Source organism: Oryctolagus cuniculus, chromosome 1 (genome assembly GCF_051225735.1).
Source record: "Oryctolagus cuniculus isolate XC-2025 breed Fujian yellow rabbit chromosome 1, ASM5122573v1, whole genome shotgun sequence".
Classification (NCBI taxonomy): Eukaryota; Metazoa; Chordata; class Mammalia; order Lagomorpha; family Leporidae; genus Oryctolagus; species Oryctolagus cuniculus.
Window position 1 is genome coordinate 231,587,337 of NC_142867.1, and position 21,519 is coordinate 231,608,855.

The 21,519-nt window shown below is 64.4% G+C and overlaps 2 protein-coding genes and 1 long non-coding RNA gene across 5 annotated transcripts; 1 reads left to right on the forward strand and 2 right to left on the reverse strand.

The window, feature by feature from the left end:
- Nucleotides 1-54: 54 nt before the first annotated feature.
- Nucleotides 55-9,128, reverse strand: ST6GALNAC4 (ST6 N-acetylgalactosaminide alpha-2,6-sialyltransferase 4). Its single transcript, XM_002722983.6, has 6 exons — nt 8,994-9,128; nt 8,518-8,604; nt 7,209-7,394; nt 2,641-3,053; nt 1,627-1,734; nt 55-691 (listed from the first exon to the last, which is right to left on the reverse strand). The coding sequence occupies exons 2-6, from the start codon at nt 8,527-8,529 to the stop codon at nt 502-504; spliced, it is 909 nt and encodes a 302-aa protein (XP_002723029.1). The 5' UTR covers nt 8,530-8,604; nt 8,994-9,128; the 3' UTR covers nt 55-501.
- A 102-nt stretch (nt 9,129-9,230) lies between these two features.
- Nucleotides 9,231-11,163, forward strand: LOC138845312 (uncharacterized). The gene is made up of 2 exons (XR_011382297.2): nt 9,231-9,499; nt 10,719-11,163. It is a non-coding gene; the product is annotated as an uncharacterized LOC138845312 (long non-coding RNA).
- Nucleotides 10,684-20,958, reverse strand: PIP5KL1 (phosphatidylinositol-4-phosphate 5-kinase like 1). 3 transcript variants are annotated; one of them, XM_051838463.3, is made up of 13 exons: nt 20,798-20,908; nt 19,923-20,126; nt 17,342-17,392; nt 17,048-17,202; nt 16,762-16,886; nt 16,466-16,500; nt 16,336-16,391; nt 15,697-15,809; nt 15,317-15,470; nt 12,629-13,233; nt 12,286-12,353; nt 11,433-11,558; nt 10,684-11,161 (listed from the first exon to the last, which is right to left on the reverse strand). In XM_051838463.3, exons 1-10 carry the CDS (start codon nt 20,825-20,827, stop codon nt 12,966-12,968), a joined length of 1,191 nt encoding a protein of 396 aa, XP_051694423.1. In that variant the 5' UTR covers nt 20,828-20,908; the 3' UTR covers nt 10,684-11,161; nt 11,433-11,558; nt 12,286-12,353; nt 12,629-12,965. The 3 variants fall into 3 exon arrangements, with proteins under 3 accessions (XP_051694423.1, XP_008249243.2, XP_002723023.2); XM_008251021.5 differs by having other exon boundaries at nt 11,433-12,353; nt 20,798-20,958; XM_002722977.6 differs by lacking the exons at nt 11,433-11,558; nt 12,286-12,353.
- Between the last annotated feature and the right edge of the window lie 561 nt (nt 20,959-21,519).

Sequence of the window (21,519 nt, forward strand, 5' to 3'; positions counted from 1 at the left end):
GGACGCAGTCCATCGCCAGGTCCCCCCCAGAGAGACGCATGACCACGCGGGAGACAGTGTCCAGAAATCACGTTTACCCGTACGCTCCTGAGACGGCCCCGGCACAAGGCCAGAGGCTGCCTCGCCCAACGAACCTGGGCTCTTACTGCCCGGCCTGAGAAGTGTGGCACCATCCGCGGCCAGGGGACGCGACAGGAAGGACCCGGATGGGCCCAGGTCCCGATGCTGGTGAGTGGGGGCGGCGGCGGCCCCAGGGCAAAGGCCACTTGAGAGACCTGGCGGGGGGGGGCGGTGTGAACCCCGAAATGAGGATGACTGCAGGAGAGGGGTGCAGCCAGGGTCACTGGCCCCTCCCGATCCCCTCAAGTCAGAGGCCGGAGATGGCTCCAGGCATCCCCAGGGCGGGGCGGGAAGGAATCCACGTGGCAGCATTCATAAATTAATGTCGTTGGCGGAGTGCGGAAGCCGGAGGCGCAGCAGCCGCCGGCCGGGAGACGGGGGCTACTCGGTCCTCCAGGACGGGTGGGCGAACACGATGGGCCTCTTCTTGGCCCAGCGGGAGAAGACGGCCTTTTCCGTGATGAAGCGGTGGGCGCTGCGGGGCGCCCGCTCGTGCGCCAGGTACATCTGACACTCGTCCAGCCGGCCTTTCTCAAAGTAGTGGTAAGGCACCGAGGGGTGGCTCTGCTGCCTGCAGGGACAGGGACAGGACCGGCGTGGGGCACCAGCGCCCACCTCTTGCCACGGTCACCCCTCCCCTGGCGCTGCTGGCCTCCGGAGACCCATGCTGGGACCCAGGAGAATGGGGACAGACAGGGGAGGCACAGGGGCCCCCGCAGGCCAGGGTTCCAGCCCTGGTCCCGCCTCCCGCAAGTCTGGTGGCCCTGGGCCAGGCACGTGCCCCAGGAGCCTGTCTGTGAGTGGGGACGGGGACCACCACCTTCCCAGGAGAGCACAGAGGTCAAAGGGTACGAACCTCAAAGCCTCTGCGCTGAGCCCCCAACAGAGCTGCCAGCCCGCACGCCCACCCAGCCGGCACCATGCAGCCCAGCAGTCCGGCCAGGGCCACGTGGGCTCCAGCTGTCTTGCCCACCTGCTCAACCAGCAAGTTCCAAAGCCACCAGCTGGGGAGAACGTGAGAACAGGGGCACGTTCCTGAACTCGAAGGTACAACGGCCTTCACCAGGAACCATGCTACCAAGTAACGCCAGGCCCACAGGGAGCCTGACGCCAGGACTGAAATATCAAAAACTCATTTGTAATGACTCATTGAGACACAAGGGCACCCCAGAAAGTTCACAGCAAACGGGATGGACAGATTAGTTTCTTCGGGTGCAGAAAGCGTTTTAAATCCGGCTGGTTTTTTCCCCCCAAGATCCGCGTTTTTCATGAACTCGTGGAAGCGCCCCCCTCAGTGGCCTGGACAGTGCGGGCTGGACGCCTTGCGGGCTGCTCCGCCTCTGACACCTCTGGGGACCGTCCCCGAGGCCGAGCGCTCTCCCGAGGACCAGAACTGGGGCGGGGGCATCAAGGCCGCCCATCATGTGCCCCCGCGGCTGCTGGACTCTCTGGCTTGAGGCCGGAGTGGGGGCCCCTGCCCGCCCCACCCCCGAGGCCGGGCCTGACCTGCAGTAGCTGTCGCTGACCATGCCATACACCACGATCTCCTCGCACAGCTCCAGGGCCAGGATCATGGTGAACCAGCCGGTGCTGAGAAACGAGCCGGACTGCCTCCTGGGGAGCGGGGGGTGGGGGGTGGGGGAGGGGCACTGTCAGGCGGCCCCTCCCCGACACGTGTGGTGGCCAAGGCCTCGGCTCTGTCACGGCTGCTGCACTGGGCACCTCGCCAGCTAAGGGCCACCCCTCACCCTACAGACCTGGCGTTCAAACTGCACGCCTTCCTGACCCAGCGCTGGGCAGTGACATTTCCCAGGGGAGGGGCAGCCAGGAGACAAAGCCACAAACAGGACCACGTCCAAGAGGGACAAGATCAAGAAATATGAAAAAGAATGGCAGGGCACGAGGCGCTCCTGATGGCGCGGTCAGGGCGGGCTTCCTGAAGAGGTGACATTTCACCCAGCTGAGTGGCGAGAAGCAGCCAGACATGGGAGTGGAATATTCCAGGCAGGCGGGAGAGAGTGGATGTCCAAGGAACCCCAGACGCCGGCCAGCGAGGCTGCGGCCCAGAGAGTGAAGGAGAGTGGAGGGCAGAGGGGCCGGCAGGGGCTGGATCCCTGGGGCTTGCGGGCCGGGGGCGGAGAAGAGGGGGTCCGGACTTTATTCCCCACGAGCTGCCAAGCCGCTGGAGGGCTGAGGGCGGAATCCAAGGGGGCAAGGATGGCAGCAGGGGGCCCGCAAGGGGGCGGCTGCAGGGACAGCGCAGGTCACGGGGGGCACGTGGGGAGGTGGGGGAGGAGCAGGCGCCTGGAGGTGGGGGCTGGCCGGAGCCAGCAGTGCTGCTGGGGGTGTGGGCTGAGAGGGGATCTTGCACGCACAGTGCGTAAGTGCGTGCCAGCTCACGGAGAGGCCAGTGTCTCCGCGACCTTTACTTCTGCCGTCTGAGGGGACTGGGAACGGCGAGGGGCAGCCCCGGGCCTGCCTCCCGCACTGCTGACCCCCAGGGCCCGCCCCCGGGCTCACCGGTTCTTGCCGGTCTCGTCCTGGAAGATCTGGTCGCAGTAGGCCATCATGCGCTCCGTGAAGGTATACATTTGCAGGCCAGGGTACATCCGGGTGAGCTGCAGCAGCGTGCGGTAGGTGCGGCCGCCCAGCGCCCGGTCCATGTGCTTGCCCTGGCCCCACACCACGTAGAGCGTGTCCCGGGCCTGCTGGAAGTAGTGCGAGTAGTTGCGCAGCAGCAGTGGCACGCTCGTGTGCGAGATCACCCGCAGCGTGCTGCGCCGGCCCACGTCCGCCTCGAAGCCCACGGTGGGCGCCTGGTTCATGCGCAGCACGCACTCAGCACCGTCAATCTGGGCGCCCAGGCCCGAACCCAGCATCTGGCCAGAGCTGGACACCACGGCACAGCTGCGGCACGGCTCCCGGACCAGTGGCTGCAGGGGGTGGGGAGAGAAAGGAGGGAGGTGTGGGCGTGGTGCCCCCACCTGTGGCTGGCTGCCCTGGGGCACACTGACTGTCCCTTGATGGCTTTTCAAGGACTTGCAAGGCAGAGTTACAGAGAGGCAGAGGCAGAGAGACAGAGAGAGAGAGGTCTTCCATCCACGGTTCATTCCCTAGATGGCCGTAATGGCCAGAGCTGGGCTGATCCGAAACCAGAAGCCTGGAGCTTCTTCTGGGTCTCCCATGCAGGTGCAGGGACCCAAGCACTTGGGCCATCTTCTACTGCTTCCCCAGGCCATAGCAGAGAGCTGGATTCAAAGTGGAGCAGCTGGGACTCGAACCAGCGCCCATATGGAATGCTGGCACTGCAGGCAGCGGCTTTACCAGCTCCGCCACGACGCTGGCACCTTGAGGGCTGTTCTTAACCCATTTTGCAGGCTGGGCAGGAACTGGTAACAAACCACACGGCTACCACCGTGCCATTCAGAGTCCCAGACTTCATCACAGCCCTTGCGTCCCTGTTGCTGGTCTGAGACTCCAGGTCTCCATGTCTCGGGTGCCTTGCCAGGGTTGTAGGAGGAAACACTCCTCACACACTTAGACCGGACCGGGAGTCACGGACATGCCTGTTGGTAAGCACACACTCGCTCTTTTTTTTTTTTTTGGACAGGCAGAGTAGACAGTGAGAGAGAGAGAGAAAGGTCTTCCTTTGCCGTTGGTTCACCCTCCAATGGCCGCCATGGCTGGCGCGCTGTGGCCGGCGCACCGCGCTGATCCGATGGCAGGAGCCAGGTGCTTCTCCTGGTCTCCCATGGGGTGCAGGGCCCAAGCACCTGGGCCATCCTCCACTGCACTCCCGGGCCACAGCAGAGAGCTGGCCTGGAAGAGGGGCAACCGGGACAGAATCCGGCGCCCCGACCGGGACTAGAACCTGGTGTGCCGGCGCCACAAGGTGGAGGATTAGCCTGTTGAGCCATGGCGCCGGCCACACTCGCTCTTCAGGACCATCCTCCGCCAGGCCCTCCCCTGCCTGAGCCCCACTGCCAGGTGCCAGTCTGGAAGCAGAAGCGGGGGCACCAGTGCCCGCCACAGCTCTGGGAGTCTCTGGCGCTTCCCGGCTGCGTGGCCCCAGGCTGGGCACTTTGCCCCTGCGAGCCTCAACGTTCACATCTGTAAAATGGGGGTGAAGACAGCAGCTACCAGGCGCGCTTGAGGATGCGTGAGAAACGCCTGGAGGAGACACACAGGTGGAGAAGGGCAGGGGCGTTGCCAGGAAGGCTGAGGACGGAATACGGCGTTCTCGGCAGCCGGAAGCTCTCTGCCCCAGTCCTACGGGGCTTCCCATGTGGAGTTCAGTGATTCTTATCAAGACTTTCTGAAATCTGCCCGCCGGCTGGCATTTGGCCTCGCAATTAAGATTATCTGCATCTCACATCAGCAAGTCGGAGCTAGACGCCCGGCTGGGGCTCCTGACTCACTTCCGGCTAATTCCAACCCCGGGAGGCAGCGGGGGTGATGGCTCAAGTCGTTGGGCTGCTGCCACCCATGTGGGAGACAGGACTGAGTTCCTGGCTCCTGGCTTTGCCAGCCCAGCTCTGGCCATCAAAGGCACTTGGGAAGCGCACTCTCTCTCTGCCTAAGTAGTTAAGTAATTTTTAAAAAGTTAGTCGGGTCGGGGAGGCAGTGTTGTGGTATAGTAGGCTAAGCCTCCGCCTGCGGCACCAGCATCCCATACGGGCGCTGGCTTGAGTCCCGGCTGCTCCAGTCCGATCCAGCTCCCTGCTAATGCACCTGGGGAGGCAGTGGAAGACGGCCCAAGTGCCTGAGCCCCTGCACCAGCATGAGAGACCCGGATGAAGCTCCCGGCTCCTGGCTTCACATCAGCCCCAGTTCAAGCTGTTGTGGCCATTTGGGGAGTAAGTAAATGGATGGAAGGTCTCTCCCTCTCTTTCTCTCTGTCTTTCCCATAAATAAAAAATAAATAAATCTGTTTTTAAAAATGTAAAAGTGAGAGAACTCTCTGGGGAGACAGAAAACGTTTCTGTCACTCTGACTGTGGTTCCAAGGCCACACACACCTGTCGCACGCCACTGGAGGGTGCACTTACAAATGGTGGGTTCTGTCACATGTCAATCACACCTCAATAAAGCTGACGAAAGATTTCTAAGCGCCTGGGGGTGACGGCGCAGGTGAGGGCGCAGCGCGGGCCCCACGCCAGGCTCCCTGTCCCCGGAGCGGCACAAATGGAGCGACGTGCCCATGAACATTCCCGGGGGGCCCGCGCCCCCCTGCACTTGTGTGGGCTCCCAGAGACGGACCGGGTGAAGGGGTTGGCTGGGGAAGAAAGACGTCAGCTGGCTGTCGCTCAGCCACAGCTCCCTCGCGATAGGGCGCTGATGCCCGGATTCGCAGGAGAATTTCTGTGCCCGGCGAGAAAGCACTAGACTCTCGCCCGCCCTCAGCCTGGGCCTCTCCTGACAATCGCCAGTCCTTGGACTCTCCAAAGGCCTTTACACGTTTTCATTATTTCCTGATGCATAAAATCTGACTCCCCCAACACTCGAAATACGGATTTCCCTTTTCTCTTAATGAAAACAGAGACTCCGGGCGGTGTCCCGGGCCACCCGCCACCTGCTGCCCCGCGCCGTTCTCGCAGGCATGGGCGCTCGCCTCCCCCACCCCTGCCCCCTTTATTTCTTCATCAAATGTTTGCACAGCACCTGTTGCACACGCTGTCCCCAGTGAGCCGGCTGAAAGAGCCAGGAGCTGGGCCATCCTCCCGCACGGAGGCAGGCTCCGGACACCCAGAGTCCAGGACACCCAGGCGCTGTCTCCCCAGAGCCCGGCTCCTGAGGACAGGCGCGCCTCTTAGACCAGCAGCCCGAGCGCCATCGCGCGCACCATACACTGCAAGCCTTCTGCCCTGCGCACAGCTTTCCCTGACTAAGAAACCTGCCACGGGGCTGCTGTTGCGGCTCAGTGGGCTAAGCTGCTGCCTGCGACACCCAGCATCCCATATGGGCACCAGTTCGAGTCCCAGCTGCTCCACTTCCAGTCCAACTCTCTACTAATGCACCTGGGAAAGCAGCAGAAGATGGCACAAGTCCTTGGGCCCCTGCACCCACATGGGAAACCTGGATGAAGCTCCAGGCTCCTGGCTTCAGCCTGGCCCAGCTGTGGCCGTTGAAATAATTTGGAGAGTGACCCAGCAGATGGAAGACCTCTCTCTCTCTCCCTCTCCCTCTCTCTGTAACTCTGCCTTTTTAAATAAATTAATTAAAAAAAAAAAAAAAGAAGGGGCCAGCACTTCTGTGGCGTAGTAGGTTAAGCCTCTACCTGCGGTGCCGGCATCACCACATGGGCGCCGGCTTCACACCTGGCTGCCCCTCTTCTGATCCAGCTCCCTGCTAATGCGTCTGGGAAAGGAGCGGAGCATGGCCCAAGTGCTCGGGCCCCTGCACCCATGTGGGAGACCTGGGGGAGGCTCCTGGCTCCTGGCTTAGGATTGGCCCAGCTTTGGCTGTTATGGCCATTTGGGGATTGAAGCAGCAGATGGAAGACCTCTCTCTCTCTCCCTCTCTCTGTCTGTAACTCTGCCTCTCAAATAAATAAATAAATCTTAAAAAGAAAAAAAGATGCAGCCCGCAATGTAGGAGCCACTGAAATCAGGGAGAGGGGTCTGAACTGCTCTGCAGTGGGGGGGCAAGACAGCTGCTTCTCCCCCTCCCCAGACCCCTTCCCTGTCTCCCTCATATCTTTTACCCGCCCCCTCTGCCTGCCCGCAGCAGCCATCAACACAAGGCTGCCCAAGTGGTACATGCCTGCTGACGGGACTGTGTGTGGACGGACAAGACACACAGCAGGTGCACAGCGCCAGGATGTGTCTGTCCGCCAGTGGCCTGGAGCACCTTTGTTTCCCTGGCATCCAGCCAAGAGCAGCCAACCAAGACTCACTTAATCCCAAACCCCACTGCCTCCCACAACTCAGGGGCTCAGGGACTGGTGAGGCCACACAGCTGCTATGTGCAAGGACCAAGCTCCAAACTCAAGGTCCAGGCTGGCCTGGCACAAGCCCAGCCTCACCGGCCCCCTGGAGTGGGAGGGCACCCTGGCTGGCCCTGCCTCCAACACAGCGCCCAGCGACCTACCTTCCCATCGGGCACGCTGCTGTACCCGCTGAAGTGCAGGGGCCCCGGCGCCGTGGGCCTGGCGCGAGTGGGCAGGTGGTGGTCCAGGCAGGTGGCCAGGCAGAGCGGCAGGCAGGCCCAGCAGCACAAGAGGATGTAGGAGACGGAGAAGGCCACGGAGCACAGGACCACGAGCAGGAGCCGGCCCTGAGGGAGGGAGGCAGCGGCCACGGGGAGGGAGTGAGCGAGGGGCCCCCGGGGGCTGCACCGGGCTCGCTTCGGCAGCGCCAGGCCCAGAGACAACTCTGCTCTCCCCAAGTCGACAGAGACCAGCCAGGGCTGAGCTGCGTTCAAGGCCGCAGAGCAAGGGCAGCAGGATGGGGCCCGACTGCCGGCTGCAGAGCCGAGGCCCTCAGCCGGGAGCCCCGGGGCCTGCGCAGCCCTGGGTGCGACTCCCCAGGTGGCCCGACCTTCGGCCGCCTGCATCCCCACCCCTACCTGGCTTGGTGGATCGGGGTCACCTGTCCAGGTGCAACCAGCGATTTGGGGGAAAAAATGCCTTCAGTAAGAAAAGCTGCCACCAGAGGCAACGAACCAGGAAGTGCTGGCGGGGCCCAGCGTGGGGTGGCGGATGCTGGGAAAGCCCCCACCAACAGGGGCCGCCTGGGGGTGACAGGGCCCTGGCTGTGCCGCTGTGTGCCGGGCCGCCCCGGTTACCAACGCCTGGGTCTACGGCAGGCACAGCTCCCCCGTCCTGCCCCTCGGGAACCATCTGAAAGCCAGCTGGCTCCCCGTCCTGCCCCTCGGGAACCATCTGAAAGCCAGCTGGCGCTATCAAAACTCAGAGGTGGGGAGGGAACCCCCACCCCGCCCCACATCCTGATGGAGGCCCACCCTCTCTGCCCACAAGCCTCATCAGCTTCTAAAAATAGGGCTCTTCTGTGTGGCCAGCTGTGTGGGGGAGGGCAGTCAGCCCCCGAGGTCTTAGCCTCTGCCTGGCACCTGGGCCGCTGCCCACAAGCCCACAAGAACCAGACACCCAGAGACCTCGGCAGGCAGTCAAGGCTCAAACCCCCTCCCCCCAAACCACACGAGGTGCCTCTCCCAGGGGTCTCCTGGATAAACCCAACAGCAGCTGAGCTAAGCTCTCGTCTCACTCCCCACGCCCAGGCAGCTGTCACCTGGGTGACCTTGTAGCACCATGATCTCCACTCAACAGAGAAGACCAAGACACAGAAACCAGAGAGGGCATGCAACTCGCTTAGGGCTGCACAGCACCAGGAGGAGCAAGTGAGGTCCGAAGGCGGGGACGGAGGGCGCCACCACTCACCTGAGCCTTCATGCTGCCGCCCAGCCTCAGCAGTCGGGGGGGTGCTGTCTCCAGGGCTGCGGCTGGCAGGAGGAGGAAGCTGGGCACCTGCCAAGGACCCAGGAACTCAGATCCGGGAGGGGAAAGGGCAGAGGGGGAAACCGAGGCAGGGGAGGGTGGACAGGCCGATGGCGCCCAGGGAATGGTCTCCAAACACCGGACAGCGCGTCTCGCCTTAAAGGAGCCGGAATGGGCCGCCTTTGGGGGAGCCCTCCCGGAACCCAGTCCCCATTGCGCAGACGGGGAAGGAGAGGCGGCGCCCTCTCGCTCAAGGTCACCCATCGGCTCTGAGGCAGAGAAAGCCCAGCGCCTGGATCTCCACTCCATCCATTCTGCCTCCCACCCCGGGGCGCACCGAGAGGCCTGCGGGGGACAGGGTGTGCGATTTCTACCCCTGTTCCTGGTTCCGCCGCCCCCTCCCCCGGCCAGGCGCTAACCGGGCGGGCTGGTTGGGGCGCGCCAGAGGCTCCCGATCCGCTGCTCGGAGCTCCATGACCTGCGGGCCGGGCGGGCCGGGCTGGAAGCAGGGACCCGAGGCGGAGGCGGCGCTGCGGCCGCGGCTTTCTGAGACTGGAAGCCTACCCAGCGCCGCCGAGGGTGGGGCGGAGCCTGCGGGGAGGGGGCGGGGTCTTCCGCGCGGGGGCGGTGCCTACGAGTGCAGCCGGCGCGACCCGGGGCGGGGTCTGCGCGGCGGGGGCGGGACGTGCGTGGCTGGCGGGGAGGCCTCCAGGCTGGGGGCGGGGCCGCCGGGCCGGGGGCGGAGCCTGAGCGCCAGCCTCCCCCGCCTTTCAAGCCGAGGCGGGGTGCGGTTGGGATGCCTGCGCTGTGGCGGAACCGCGGAGCAGAGACCTAGGGGTGCCGCGGCTGCCCGGGCTCCCGAACTTCGGTGTCCCCGTTTCTAAACTTGAGGGGCGCGTGGGGAAATTAAACAAGGCCCAGGCAGGTAGGGTCGCCGGTTAAATTGGAATTTCAAGTAAGGAAGAAGCAAGTGTGATTTTCTGGTTGTTGTCTCCCCAGGCCCCCCAATATGGAACGCGAGCCTAGCGACTGCTAGGCCAAACACCAGCCAGCCCCCAAGTTGTTTTAATGTAATTTTTAAAAAGAAATTTTTAAAGGCAGAGGCGGGGTGGGGGACTCGAGGCATCTTCCTTCCGTTTTTCATTTCCCGGATGCCGCAGCAGCAGCCAGGAGCCCAGGCCGCGCGCGGGTCCTCCGCGTGGGCGGCAGGAGCCCAGGCGCTGAGCCCTCTGCTGCCTGCCGGGCTCGGGAGCAGGGAGCCGGCGCGGAGCGGCCAGGCTTGAGCGGGACTCTGGAGGGGAGGCCGGCGTCCGGGGCAGCAGCTTGGCCACTGCGCCACAACACGGGCCCCAGTGTAACTATTTTATCACGATCGCGTCTCTGTGGACTTCGGCTGGGTCTCAGCTTCTCTCCTCCGTGCAGTGGGGGGTGGGGGTGGGGGGGTGGCAGCCCTGTCCTCGTGGGGCGGGGGCAGCTCATGGCGCAGCCAGGGAGGGACCCCGGGTGGTGCCAGCGCAGAGCCGGGCTCTGACCACCTGCTCGGGCCTCCCGAGGCTTCCCCCACTGGAGTGTTGTCCAAACCCAGTTCAGCCAGCCCCCCACCCCGGACGGAGCTGTGTCTCAGAGGGAGGGGGCCCTTGGGGCTTTCAAACGCAGGTGCTTCAGGGGCCAGGCTGCTGGCAGAAAGGAGAGAGGGACCAGGCATCGGGAGGTGGTGCAGACACGTCTCTAAGACCCCAAATCGCTGCGGTGGCCAGACAGCTCATCTCAGCATCCCCAGCCCTCCCCCGCCCTCTGTAGGATCCTGGCTGGGAACCGCTGGGCTCTGCCCTGGCTCCCATTGCAAACACCACCCTCCTTCCCTCAGGTGCAGGTGTAGGCAGGACAGCAGGGGTTCAGGTCCCCCTCGGCAACTCCCAGTACGCTCTGCTGCCCTGGGCGGGGGGTCTCAGCACAAGCCCCCCCTTGTCGTCCCCGGCCCCCCGCCCCAGCCTAGGCGGCCCCAGGGAGTAGCAGTCTGAGCTCAGTCTCTCCACGGCCCCTCTGTCACACAAGGCGGGGACACCCGGGTCCCCAAGGCCGAGCCCCTCCCATCTCCCCCAAGTCCTCTTTTATTCTAAGATTTCATTTTTATTTATTTGAAGGCAGACTGACAGACAGGGAGAGAGAGAGAGAGAGAGAGATCTTCCATCGCTGGTTCACTCCCCTAATCTCCAGCCCGCAGCCTGGAACCCCATCCAGGTCTCCCCTGTGGGGGGCGCTGCTTTCCCAGGTGCATCAGCTGGGAGCTGGATTGGAAGCGGAGCCGCCAGGCCTCGAACCTGTGCCGTGTGGGATGCCGGCCTCGCGGGTGGAGGCTCAGCCCGTGCTGCAGTGCCGGCCCCGTGTCCTCGTCCGTGGAGTCTTCTTGAGGACTCGGCCCTGGGGGCCCCGCGGGGCGCAGTTCCCTTGGACTCAGTCCTCGGCCACAGTGGCTGGTGAGCACCCTCTCCTCGCTGGGCCACACAGAGCAGGGGCGCCCAGGGAGATGCGGATCCAGAGGCCACAGCGGAGCTGAGACCAGGCGTCCCGCAGCTCCAGGTAAGTTCTTCCATTCGGTTTTGGGAACAAAAACAAAACAAAACAAAAACCTCAGCCTACAAGAACCTGCACAGTGTGAACCCCTGCCTCTCTCTCTCTCTCTCTCTCTCTCTCTCTCTCACCCTCTGACCCCTCGTCCCTGCCTCAGGACCTTCGCACTTGTTCTCCGCTCTACCGGAACTGCTCTGGTCACATGGCCGACTCCTCGTCCCTCAAACACGAGCGACTCGGCAAGGCCCTCGCCAACCCCCCCCCACTGCACCCTCCCCTTGTCTCACCCCGACTCTGTCTTCCACGGTGTTGGCCACCTGTGTGTGACGGTTCCCGTGCCCACTACAGCGTGGGCTCCTGTGCGGAGGCAGGCAGGGCCCCGCACGTGCCCGGCACACACGAGGTGCAAACACCTGCCGAATGAACAGGTCAGGAGAGCCAGGCGTCCCGGATCCCCACTGCCCCCTCCCGCCAAGGCTCACGGCCAGAGACCCTCGGGAGGACAGAGGCCGTGACGCCCGTGCGTGAGCGCAGGATTCTGGGTGCTGACTCGGCCCCGGGCCTCCAGCCCCCAGGGTCACGAGGCCGCAGACCCCGGTTCCTGCCCGAGGCCCGCCCCTCCCCCGGGGTCTCCCCAGCCCGCCGTGGAAGCCACTGCTGCTCTCAGCTTCCTGCTGTGGCTGACGCCGCGTGGACAGGTTGAGTAACCATCACCCGAGGAAGGGCCAACCCGGGAGTGATGTCAACGTTTAAAAAAAAAATGTATTCCAGGAACCCACGCCCCGGCCCTGCCACGTCACCGCCCTTCCTGCCCGTGGCAGGCTGTGGCCGCTCCCGACAGGCAGCGGGGTGGCGCTGTCGCTGAGGGCTGTCCCCAGGCCGTCCCCTCCCACTCCGAGGCTTCCTTCCCCTGCAGTGCTGGGGGGGGGGCTCCCACGTCCTGTGGCTGACTCCGGTTCCGTGGCTGACTCTGGTTTCCGACGAGAGGTCCGAGCCCACGCCCCCCCACCCCATGCCATCGGTCACATAAGCGCCCTAGACTGTGCAGGCCGCCCAGCAGGCCCCCAGGCCCCCGCACACGAGCTCGGGTTTTCCCCTCCTCTGGGACAGGTTCAAGGCTGAGGCACAGAGATGCAGCACCTTGCTCTCACACAGAGCGGCTGCGGGGGAGGGCGGGCGCTGGGGCTCAGAGGCCTGGCCGGAGTTTCCTGGAGGAGGAGAAAGGGGGATCAGGGGCCAGGGAGTCTCCCGGGGAGGGGAGGGGCGCGAGGCAAAGAAGCTGGGCCCAGGGGTCTGACTGCTGAGCCCTGCCCCCATTTCACAGATGGGAAAAGTGACTTGGGCGGAGGGCAGAGCTCAGAGCAGATCAGCAGCGGGACCCCCCTCCAGGAAGCCCCCGCCTCCTCCCACCTGCACCCCTGGAGGAGCCCCGAGCAGGGAACCAGAGGGCCGGGGCTCTTGGACCTGACCCTGTTGCACTTACCGGTGCCGGAGCCCCTTAAGGTCTCTGGGCCTCAGCTTCCTCATCTGCGCTGGGGTGGTCAGTCTCCCACCTCCCCCAGGGCAGGGCAGGACTGCGGGAGCCCGCGGCTGAGGGCGCCGGCTCCGAAGCCCGAAAGGCACGGTCGAGTCCCGGCTCCGGCATTTCCGGCTCAGTGATCTCGCTCGGTCCCCGAGCCTCCAGGCCACGGTCTGCCTAAAGGGAACAGGAGCATTTTTTGAGGATTGGATAAGCTAACGCGGGGGAGTCCTGGGCGCGGGGCGGCGCGACGGCGCCCCCTGGCGGCGTGCGGAGGCGCAGCCGGCGAGCCGGGCGCGCCTCACTCGGTGTGCGCCTCCACCCACTGGCACAGGCGGCGGGCGTAGCGCGCGGGGCTGACGGTGGAGAAGGTGCGGCCGGGGTAGCGCAGCGTCTTCCACAGGTGCTCCAGCCGCTTGCGGAGCCCGTACACCGTGGCCAGGTCCACGAGGCCCAGGAAATAGCGTTGCTCCGGGCCGTCCAGGATGTGCAGGGCATTGGGGCCGTCGGGAAGCAGCCTGCGGTTCTGGGCTCCCGTCGCCTCCGGGCTCTGCGCCCCCTGCACGGACCTGGGGACGACAGCGGAGCGGGAGGCTGCGGGAGGCGGCGTGACTCACGCCGAGCGCCGCACTGACCGCCACCGGGACGCTGAGGACGCGGCCAGCCCCGGCGGGGACGTCCTGCCGACAGGTGCATACCTAAGTTCCAGGAAAGATCGAAAAAACAGTGTACGGTCACCTCACTCATCGTATGCAGATTCCGGGAGGAACTGACCGCATCTCGCATGTGCTAAACACATTGTATTAAAAATATTGTCATTTTTACCATTTCAAATAAAGCCACAATTTTTGTTTTTAATTGCAGATGTAAGGGCCGGTTTGTGATGTAGCGGGTTTAGCCGCGCCTTTGACGCCAGCATCCCATATGGGCACCAGTTCGAGTCCCGGCTGCTCCACTTCCCCTGCGCCTGGGAAAGCAGCGGAGGGTGGCCCAGGTGCTTGGGTCCCTGCCCCCCCCCCCGTGTGGGACCCGGATGGAGTTCCAGGTTCCAGCCCCAGCTGTTGCAGTCATCTGGGGAGTGAACCAGCAGACAGAATCTCTCTCTCTCTCTTTCTCTAACTCTACCTTTCAAATAAAAAAAATCTTTAAAAATTTATAGACCTAGTTTGAATTCTGTTTCTATTGGTTAGCGCCGGCCTGGAGCCCTCAGGTCACACAGACCTGGCTCTGCCTCAAGTGCCACGACTTTGGGTGAGTTTCTGTTTTTTTTTTTTGCTAAATTTTTGAACGGAATTATCCAACCCTGGAAGTCTCAGGGTCGCAGGGCTGCAGCTTTTTGAAAAAAATCCTAAACCCTCGTTTGCAGGTACATGTAGTTTTGCCTCAAAAGGTATTCCAAACCAGAAGACGCCCCTGGCTGGGTGCCCAGCCCCAGAGAGGTAGGAGCCAGCCCCTAATCTTTTTTTTTTTTTTAGATTTATTTATTTATTTGAAAGGCAGAGTTAGAGGCAGAGAGAGAGAAAGAGGTCTTCCATTGGCCATAGGTCGATCCGAAGCCAAGAGCCAGGAGTTTTTTCCAGGCCTCTTACGCAGGTGCAGGGGCCCAAGGACGTGGGCCATCTTCCACTGCTTTCCCAGGCCACAGCTGAGAGCTGGATGGGAAGTGGAGCAGCCGGGACTAGAACTGGCCCCTATATGGGATCCAGCACTGCGGGCGGCAGCTTTATCCACTATGCCACAGCGCCAGCCCCCGACCCCTAACCTTGACATGTGTGTGGGAGTCAGGGAGAGGTTTTATTTCGGTTTCTTCGCGACTCGGACACCACAAGCCAATGAGAAGTGGATCCCGGCCCGGCGCCGACCAATCAGAACCCAGAGACCCGGGAGCCGGCTGAGTGCAGGTGCCCACGGTGGTGCCAGGGTTGGCCTGGGTGATGGGAGGTTCGGGGGCTGGGTGGTGGCACAGCGAGCAGGAGGATTTCAGGATAACAACGACTCTGTGTAAACCCGGAGCCGGGCGACCTGGCTAGGGGTAAGGGCCGGAGAGAAACGGACCTGGCTTGAGAGGGCGGACTCCAGGGGCCTTGAACCCCAGCAGGTGCCCCAGTGTCTGGGCAGCCACAGGCTGTGTGTGGAGCCGTGACCCTGCACTCTGCCCGAGCGCCCCGGGGCAGGGGTCTCGCCTTTCCCTGACCGCCCGCCAGCTCCATGGCTTTCATCTCTCAGCGTGCCTCTCTGAACCTCCGTGGGCCGGAAATTCTCTTCAGGCCCGGAGGCTGGCCTTGGAGAGCCGAAATGCAGCTAGCCAAGGACCCACGAGTCCCGGGAGCCATTCTGCCATGCCCCTCTGAGCCTGACCTCACGCCTCCAAACCGAGAAGGACCCCTACCCCTGCTCACGGTCAGCCTGCAAGAGGTGAGGAGGGGGAGGGGTGAGGGGAAGGAGGGGATGAAGGGTGGGGTGAGGAGGGGGCGAGCATGGGGAGGGGTGAGGGGTAAGGAGGGGGTGAAGGGTGGGGTGAGGAGGGGTGAGCAGGGGGAGGAGGGGTTAAGGCTCTTTCTAAGGCACTTCCCAGCCGTCGAGGCTTTTCCTGCGCGGCTGCGCTCACCTCTGAGCATCCCCTGGCCGGAGCGGGGTGGGGGTGGGGCTCACCTGGCCACGCGGAAGACGAGGCTGCCGGCCTGGCCCCGCTCGTCCTCGCGCAGGCGCTGCAGGGCCAGCAGCAGGCTGTAGTCCAGCACGTTGAGCTCGCGCAGGAAGGCGGTGTCCAGTTCCATCTGGCGGAGAAGCCAGCTCCGCTGGGGGCCTGGGGAGCAGCAGGGCGGGAGGGGTGCTCGGGCGGGCGTGTGGCTTCACCGTCCCGGCCTCACGCACCGAGGTGTGCCCCTTCGCTAGCGCCGCGGGGCAGGAGCGGGGAGCTGGGCTCAGAGCAGCCCCGCCTCAGAATCTGGGCTCCTAAGGGCTTAGGAGAGGCAGGGTCCGGGCACTTTGGCACCCCTCGCCCTGAGAGGAGCAGGGCAGGCAGGGCTCACCCAGCTCCATCGTCTTGTCCTGAAAGTTGAGGTCCTTCAGCACCAGGACCACGGCGCTGCCCGCGGGGCCCGGCTCCACCCAGCGGCTCACCTGGCAGCCCTTGACGTCATACCTGGCAGGTGGAGCGGACGGGGCAGCTTTAGTGGCCTCAGGCACCTGGGCAACGCGGCCAGGCGGGCCCCGGGCTCACCGGGGGCCTAACCACCTGGGGACCTCACCCCGGGTCTGCGCAGCCCCGCGTCAGAGATGCCAGCCGAGCGGCGAGGAAGGGGCTCGCGCTCAGGGCTTGGGCAGCCTGCCCCGGGGCGCCTTGGCGCCGCCCTCCCGACACAGCGATCCAGCCAGGGAGCTAGAGGGGAGCCCACGGGAGGTGGGGGGCTAGCGAGGAAGGCACCGCGCTGCGTGCGGTCGACCGGTCAGCGGTCAGCGAGGCTGGCACTGGATCCCCGAGCGCCGCGCGCCCTCGCCTTCACCGTCCTGTTTCTCGTCTGTAAACCGGAGGGGCGGCAACCCCCACCCTCGCGGGGTTGCGGGAGCGGGGAGGCCGGTTGCAATCCGCGCAGCGCAGCGCGGGCCCCCTCCTGGACCCTCCGCCCCGCGGGCGCTCGGGGCCCGGGCCGGGGCCGGGGGACACTCACCTCTCGGAGATGCGGCCGGCGGGGTAGAAGACGTTCTGCATGATGATGAAGTATTTCTGGGGACGGGAGCGCGCGGTGAGGGGAGCCCGGCGCGTCCCCGCTGCAGCCGCCCCTCCTCGGCCTCACCCACCTTTTTGCCCTGGGCCACCCGCAGACTGTGCACTCCTGGAAGGGGAGAGGACGCCAGGTGAGGGCCCCAAACTGCACAACCCGGGCCACCCCGGCGCCAACTCCGGGCCTCGCCCCCTCCACCAGATCCACCGGATCCTAAGCCAGCCCCGCCAGGCCCACCCCACGCCCCTCTCCAACCGGGGTCCTGGGGGGATTGGACTCCACCCCATCCCTAGACGCAGCCCCGCCCCCAGGACTAGGCAATCCCCTGCCCGGCCCTCTAGGCCCCGCCTCTGGGGGCGGGGCCCCGCGTACCCAGGAGGCGAGCGAGCAGCGAGTGCGGGTGCCGCTGCAGGTGCTGGACGTAGCGGGGCAGGTGGGCGAGCAGCACCCGCACCTCGCGGCGCCGCTGGGTCTTCAGGAAGAAGCGCTGGTCGTGGCTGCGAGCAGGAGGCCGAGGTCACTGCCCCGCCTGTGCACGTGGCCCTCTCTCTCCCGGGCCTGGCCTCCTGCCCTTCGCCCCTCCCCCACCGGACTCCCTCTGGCCTCCCCCTCCCCGGGCACCATCCCTATCCCCGCCCCGCCCCTGCCTCTAGCTCACGACAGGAAGAAGCTGGCCTTGCTTTTGGAGGTGCTGAGGAACTGCAGGTAGGGCCCTCCGGGGCCCAGCGCCGCCTGGTAGTCCTCCTCCACCAGGCCGAGCGAGCGGCGCAGCCGGGCGAAGGCGGGGCCCGCCAGAGTGCCCAGCTCGAAGCCCTGAAAAAGAGCCCCAAAGGCCCCGTGGGTCCAGGGGCGCGCAGCCGGCTCCGGAGGCCGCGCCCTTCCCAGGAGCACAGGCAATGGGGGCGGGGGTGGGGGATGAGGCCCCTCCCATACAGGACTCCTGACTGCCTACCTCGTGAACCTGGGTCAGGACCTCGGAGAAATCCTCCTGGGTGGGCAGCCCCTGCAGGGAGGGGTGGAGGAGGTCAGGGCAAGGCTGAGCCCACTGCCCTACCCTCCCAGAGGCTCCAGCTGTCTCGCACTTGACCTTGCTCCCTGCCCCGACCCCACCCCACACTGGATTCCTTCAGCAAACAGGGACCCAAGTTGTCCCTGAGGGTGCTTGGGTTGGGGAGCCGGCCTCTGGGGAGGGTGGGTGTCTGATGCTGTGTCCCCAGTACCCGGCTCTGTGTGCAAGCCTGGCACGTGTCTCCAGGCTCCCAGACACACAAGGGGCAAGTGAGGCCAGGTTCCATCCCAGCACAAAGGGACAGTCCTGAAGTCATCGGTATGTCTGACACAGCCTGGGAGGGCTCTGAGGAGGCTTCCCTGGCAAGGTGACCTCTAGGCTGACACCTTTGGGTAGTAGGGAGGGGTGATCATGGCGGTGGAAACAGCATTGATGGCCACCAGCAAGGGAAGGAGGGCCCAGGTGGCTGAAGCCACTAGTGGAGGGATGGACAGTGGCCCCTTACACACATGCTCATCCAGCCCGGTGCACACAAACATGCACACAGGACACACATGTTCACCCAGCCCTGTGCACACAAACATGCACACAGGACACACATGCTCACCCAGCCCTGTGCACACACACATACACACAGGACACACATACTCAACCAACCATGTGCACACACACAGAGAACATGCATGCTCACCCAGCCCTGTGCACACACACTTGCACACACAGGACACACATGCTCACCCAGCCCTGTGCACACACACACATGCACACACAGGACACACATGCTCACCCAGCCCTGTGCACACACACACATGCACACACAGGACACACATGCTCACCCAGCCCTGTGCACACACACACATGCACACAGGACACGCATGCTCACCCGGCCCTGTGCACACACACACATGCACACACAGGACACACATGCTCACCCAGCCCTATGCACACACACACACATGCACACACAGGACACGCATGCTCACCCGGCCCTGTGCACACACACACACATGCACACACAGGACACGCATGCTCACCCAGCCCTGTGCACACACACACATGCACACACAGGACACGCATGCTCACCCAGCCCTGTGCACACACACACACATGCACACACAGGACACGCATGCTCACCCAGCCCTGTGCACACACACACATGCACACACAGGACACACATGCTCACCCAGCCCTGTGCACACACACACATGCACACACAGGACACACATGCTCACCCAGCCCTGTGCACACACACACATGCACACACAGGACACACATGCTCACCCAGCCCTGTGCACACACACATGCACACACAGGCACACATGCTCACTCAGCCCTGTGCACACACACACATGCACACACAGGACACACATGCTCACCCAGCCCTGTGCACACACACACATGCACACACAGGACACACATGCTCACCCAGCCCTGTGCACACACACACATGCACACACAGGACACACATGCTCATCCAGCCCGGTGCACACAAACATGCACACAGGACACACATGTTCACCCAGCCCTGTGCGCGCACACATGCACACAGGACATGCATGTTCACCCGGCCCTGTGCACACACACATGCACACACAGGACACACATGCTCACCCAGCCCTGTGCACACACACATGCACACAAGGACACACATGCTCACCCAGCCCTGTGCACACACACATACACACAGGACACACATAACCAACCATGTGCACACACACAGAGAACATGCATGCTCACCCAGCCCTGTGCACACACACACATGCACACAAGGACACACATGCTCACCCAGCCCTGTGCACACACAGAACACACATGCTCACCCAGCCCTGTGCACACACACATGCATACACAGGACACACATACTCACCCAGCCCTGTGCACACACACACATGCACACAGGACACACATGCTCACCCAGCCCTGTGCACACACACACACATGCACACACAGGACACACATGCTCACCCAGCCCTGTGCACACACACACATGCACACACAGGACACACATGCTCACCCAGCCCTGTGCACACACACACACATGCACACACAGGACACACATGCTCACCCAGCCCTGTGCACACACACACATGCACACAGGGCATGCATGCTCACCCAGCCCTGCCCAGCTGCTGAGCTTGCAGACGGTGACCCTTTCTGCTGAGCCAGCAGGGCCCCCGCCTGGCTTCAGGGAGGATGGGCAAGGCAGGCAGGGTGGCGGTGGGGTCCCTTCTCATCGTCCACCCTGGCAGGGCTGGGGTGGGGGTGCCCAGAAACCAAGGTCACTATCCCCTCCACCCATTGTGCCGCCGGGGCCACTGAAGCCCAGACAGAGGCAGGGCCCTCCTGCAGCCACAGCAAACACTGGGTCAGCTGTGGACACCCTGGGCATCCGGCTTCCACCCAGACCTCCCTCCCTCCCCTCGTCCTCGTGGTGACCCTCTCTGCTCCCCATGAGCAGCGAGACAGGCCATCAGCTGGGCCCCGCGGTCGATGTGGGGGTGCGGGAGGTAGGCTGGCCATTCACCGTGGGCGGGTGGTCCATGGCGGCCTGGGTGGCAGCCCACAGCCCTGCCTGCATCATACATGTCAGCCCATGCAGCTCATGTCCCGGGCCGATCTCAAACAGACCCAGGCGAGCCTGCTTGTCCCGTAGGCGCCAGAGGAGCCCACGGCGGCTGGAGCGCAAGGCGGCTGTTCTGTGTCCAGCCTCTGGGGAGGGGGTCAGCACCTGGTGGGGGAAGGCACGGGAAGCAAAGAGCACGTGGCAGTATCTCAGAGGGCATAAGACCCAGGTTCAATTCCCACTTCTGCTACTTTTGAGTCCGCTCCCCCTCACTCTCTGCCACCGTCTCGGCAGGTGTCGGGAGGGGTGGCACCGCACCCGGCAGCCCGGCAGCACCCAAACAGCCTGATGGTAACTGGCGCCCGTGGGTGGGGAATGTGTGCTGTGGTCCAGCCCGCCCCGAGCGTGGCCAGATCTCGCCAGCCGTGTGCGCTCGGGGGAAGTCATGCAGCCTCTCCAGGCCTCACCCTCTCATCCCTAAGAGATCTGAAACAACGACAGGTGCTCACTAGCTGTGGTCATTATCCAGGCTGGGCTCCAAGTCCATTCTTCGGGTCTAGCGCCAGCTGACCAGTCACCAGTGGGCCTCGCCACGTGCCCAGAAGTGGCCTCCCCGCATGCCTCGGAAGGAGCCTCTATCACCATGATCATGTCCATTTTCCCAATGGGGAAACTGAGGAAGACCTCGCGGGCTACCCCCCAGCTCACCCCCTTCATACCCGCGCCCCGTATGGCCCAGGGCCCCTCCCTGACTGGGATGGGGGCGTGTTCGCGCCGCTCGCGGAAGGGAGGCCCGCCCCCTGCCCTCTCCTGTTCTCCCGTGGGTCCGCACTTACCTCGCGGGGCCCCGGGCTCGGCGCGGCCATCGCCCCGCAGCAGCTGCCCGGGTTTTGGCCGCGTCCCCCGCCGCCCGGCTGCAGGATCCAGGCCCCGCCCCTGCCTCGCCACTGGCCAATCGTGCGGCGCCGGTCACGGCTGCGCCCAATCGGCGTCGGGGGGCGCCGACGAGCGCCTGCGGGTCCCGCCCCCGCGGCTGCAGCATCCTTCGGACCGCGGTCCGGGCGGGGCCGCCGGGCGCTGGCTGGGGTCTCCGGGAGGGAGACTCGTCCCCGCCCCCCCCCCCCCAACGGCCCTGCGTTCCCTCCCGCCCGAGAGGGGCGCTCGGGGCTCTGGGCCCGGCTGGGAAGGTGGGTATCCTAAATCCTATCCCGCCCACCCACGCGTCAGATTCCCGTCGAAGCCAAGATCCAGTGAAAGGCGACTCCCTCCAGGTCGCAGGGGAAGTCAGGGCGTCCACTCATTCCGCACATCTAGTTTCAACACCCACTTTGGGCCGGGAGCAGTGATAGGCCCCGGTGGTTTAGTGGTGACCGGGAGGGAGGGACACAGCTGCCAGCACACGTCGGATGATGTCACGAATGCATGAGCCTCCAGCGGCTTCCAGGGCGCTGGGACAAGGCCTCAACCCCGCCATGGCCCCAGGCGCACCTGCCCCCTGCCCCCGCACCCACCACCCAGTCGCTCGGCCCCTGCTGCTCCCTAGCCACCAACTCTCACT

Bases quoted from the DNA above. Each gene is read 5' to 3' on its own strand.
- ST6GALNAC4 (XM_002722983.6), bottom strand. The intron at 1,735-2,640 runs GTGAGCCCGGGG...CCCGCTCCCCAG, and splicing joins GACGAGACCGGCAAGAACCG to GAGGCAGTCCGGCTCGTTTC. The intron at 692-1,626 runs GTCAGGCCCGGC...CTGTCCCTGCAG, and splicing joins GTCAGCGACAGCTACTGCAG to GCAGCAGAGCCACCCCTCGG.
- PIP5KL1 (XM_008251021.5), bottom strand. From the start codon at position 20,827: ATGGCCGCGCCGAGCCCGGGGCCCCGCGAG. The intron at 17,393-19,922 runs GTGAATGGCCAG...CCCTCCCTGCAG, and splicing joins CCATGGACCACCCGCCCACG to GGGCTGCCCACCCAGGAGGA. The intron at 16,887-17,047 runs GTGAGCTAGAGG...TCCTGCTCGCAG, and splicing joins AAGGCCAGCTTCTTCCTGTC to CCACGACCAGCGCTTCTTCC.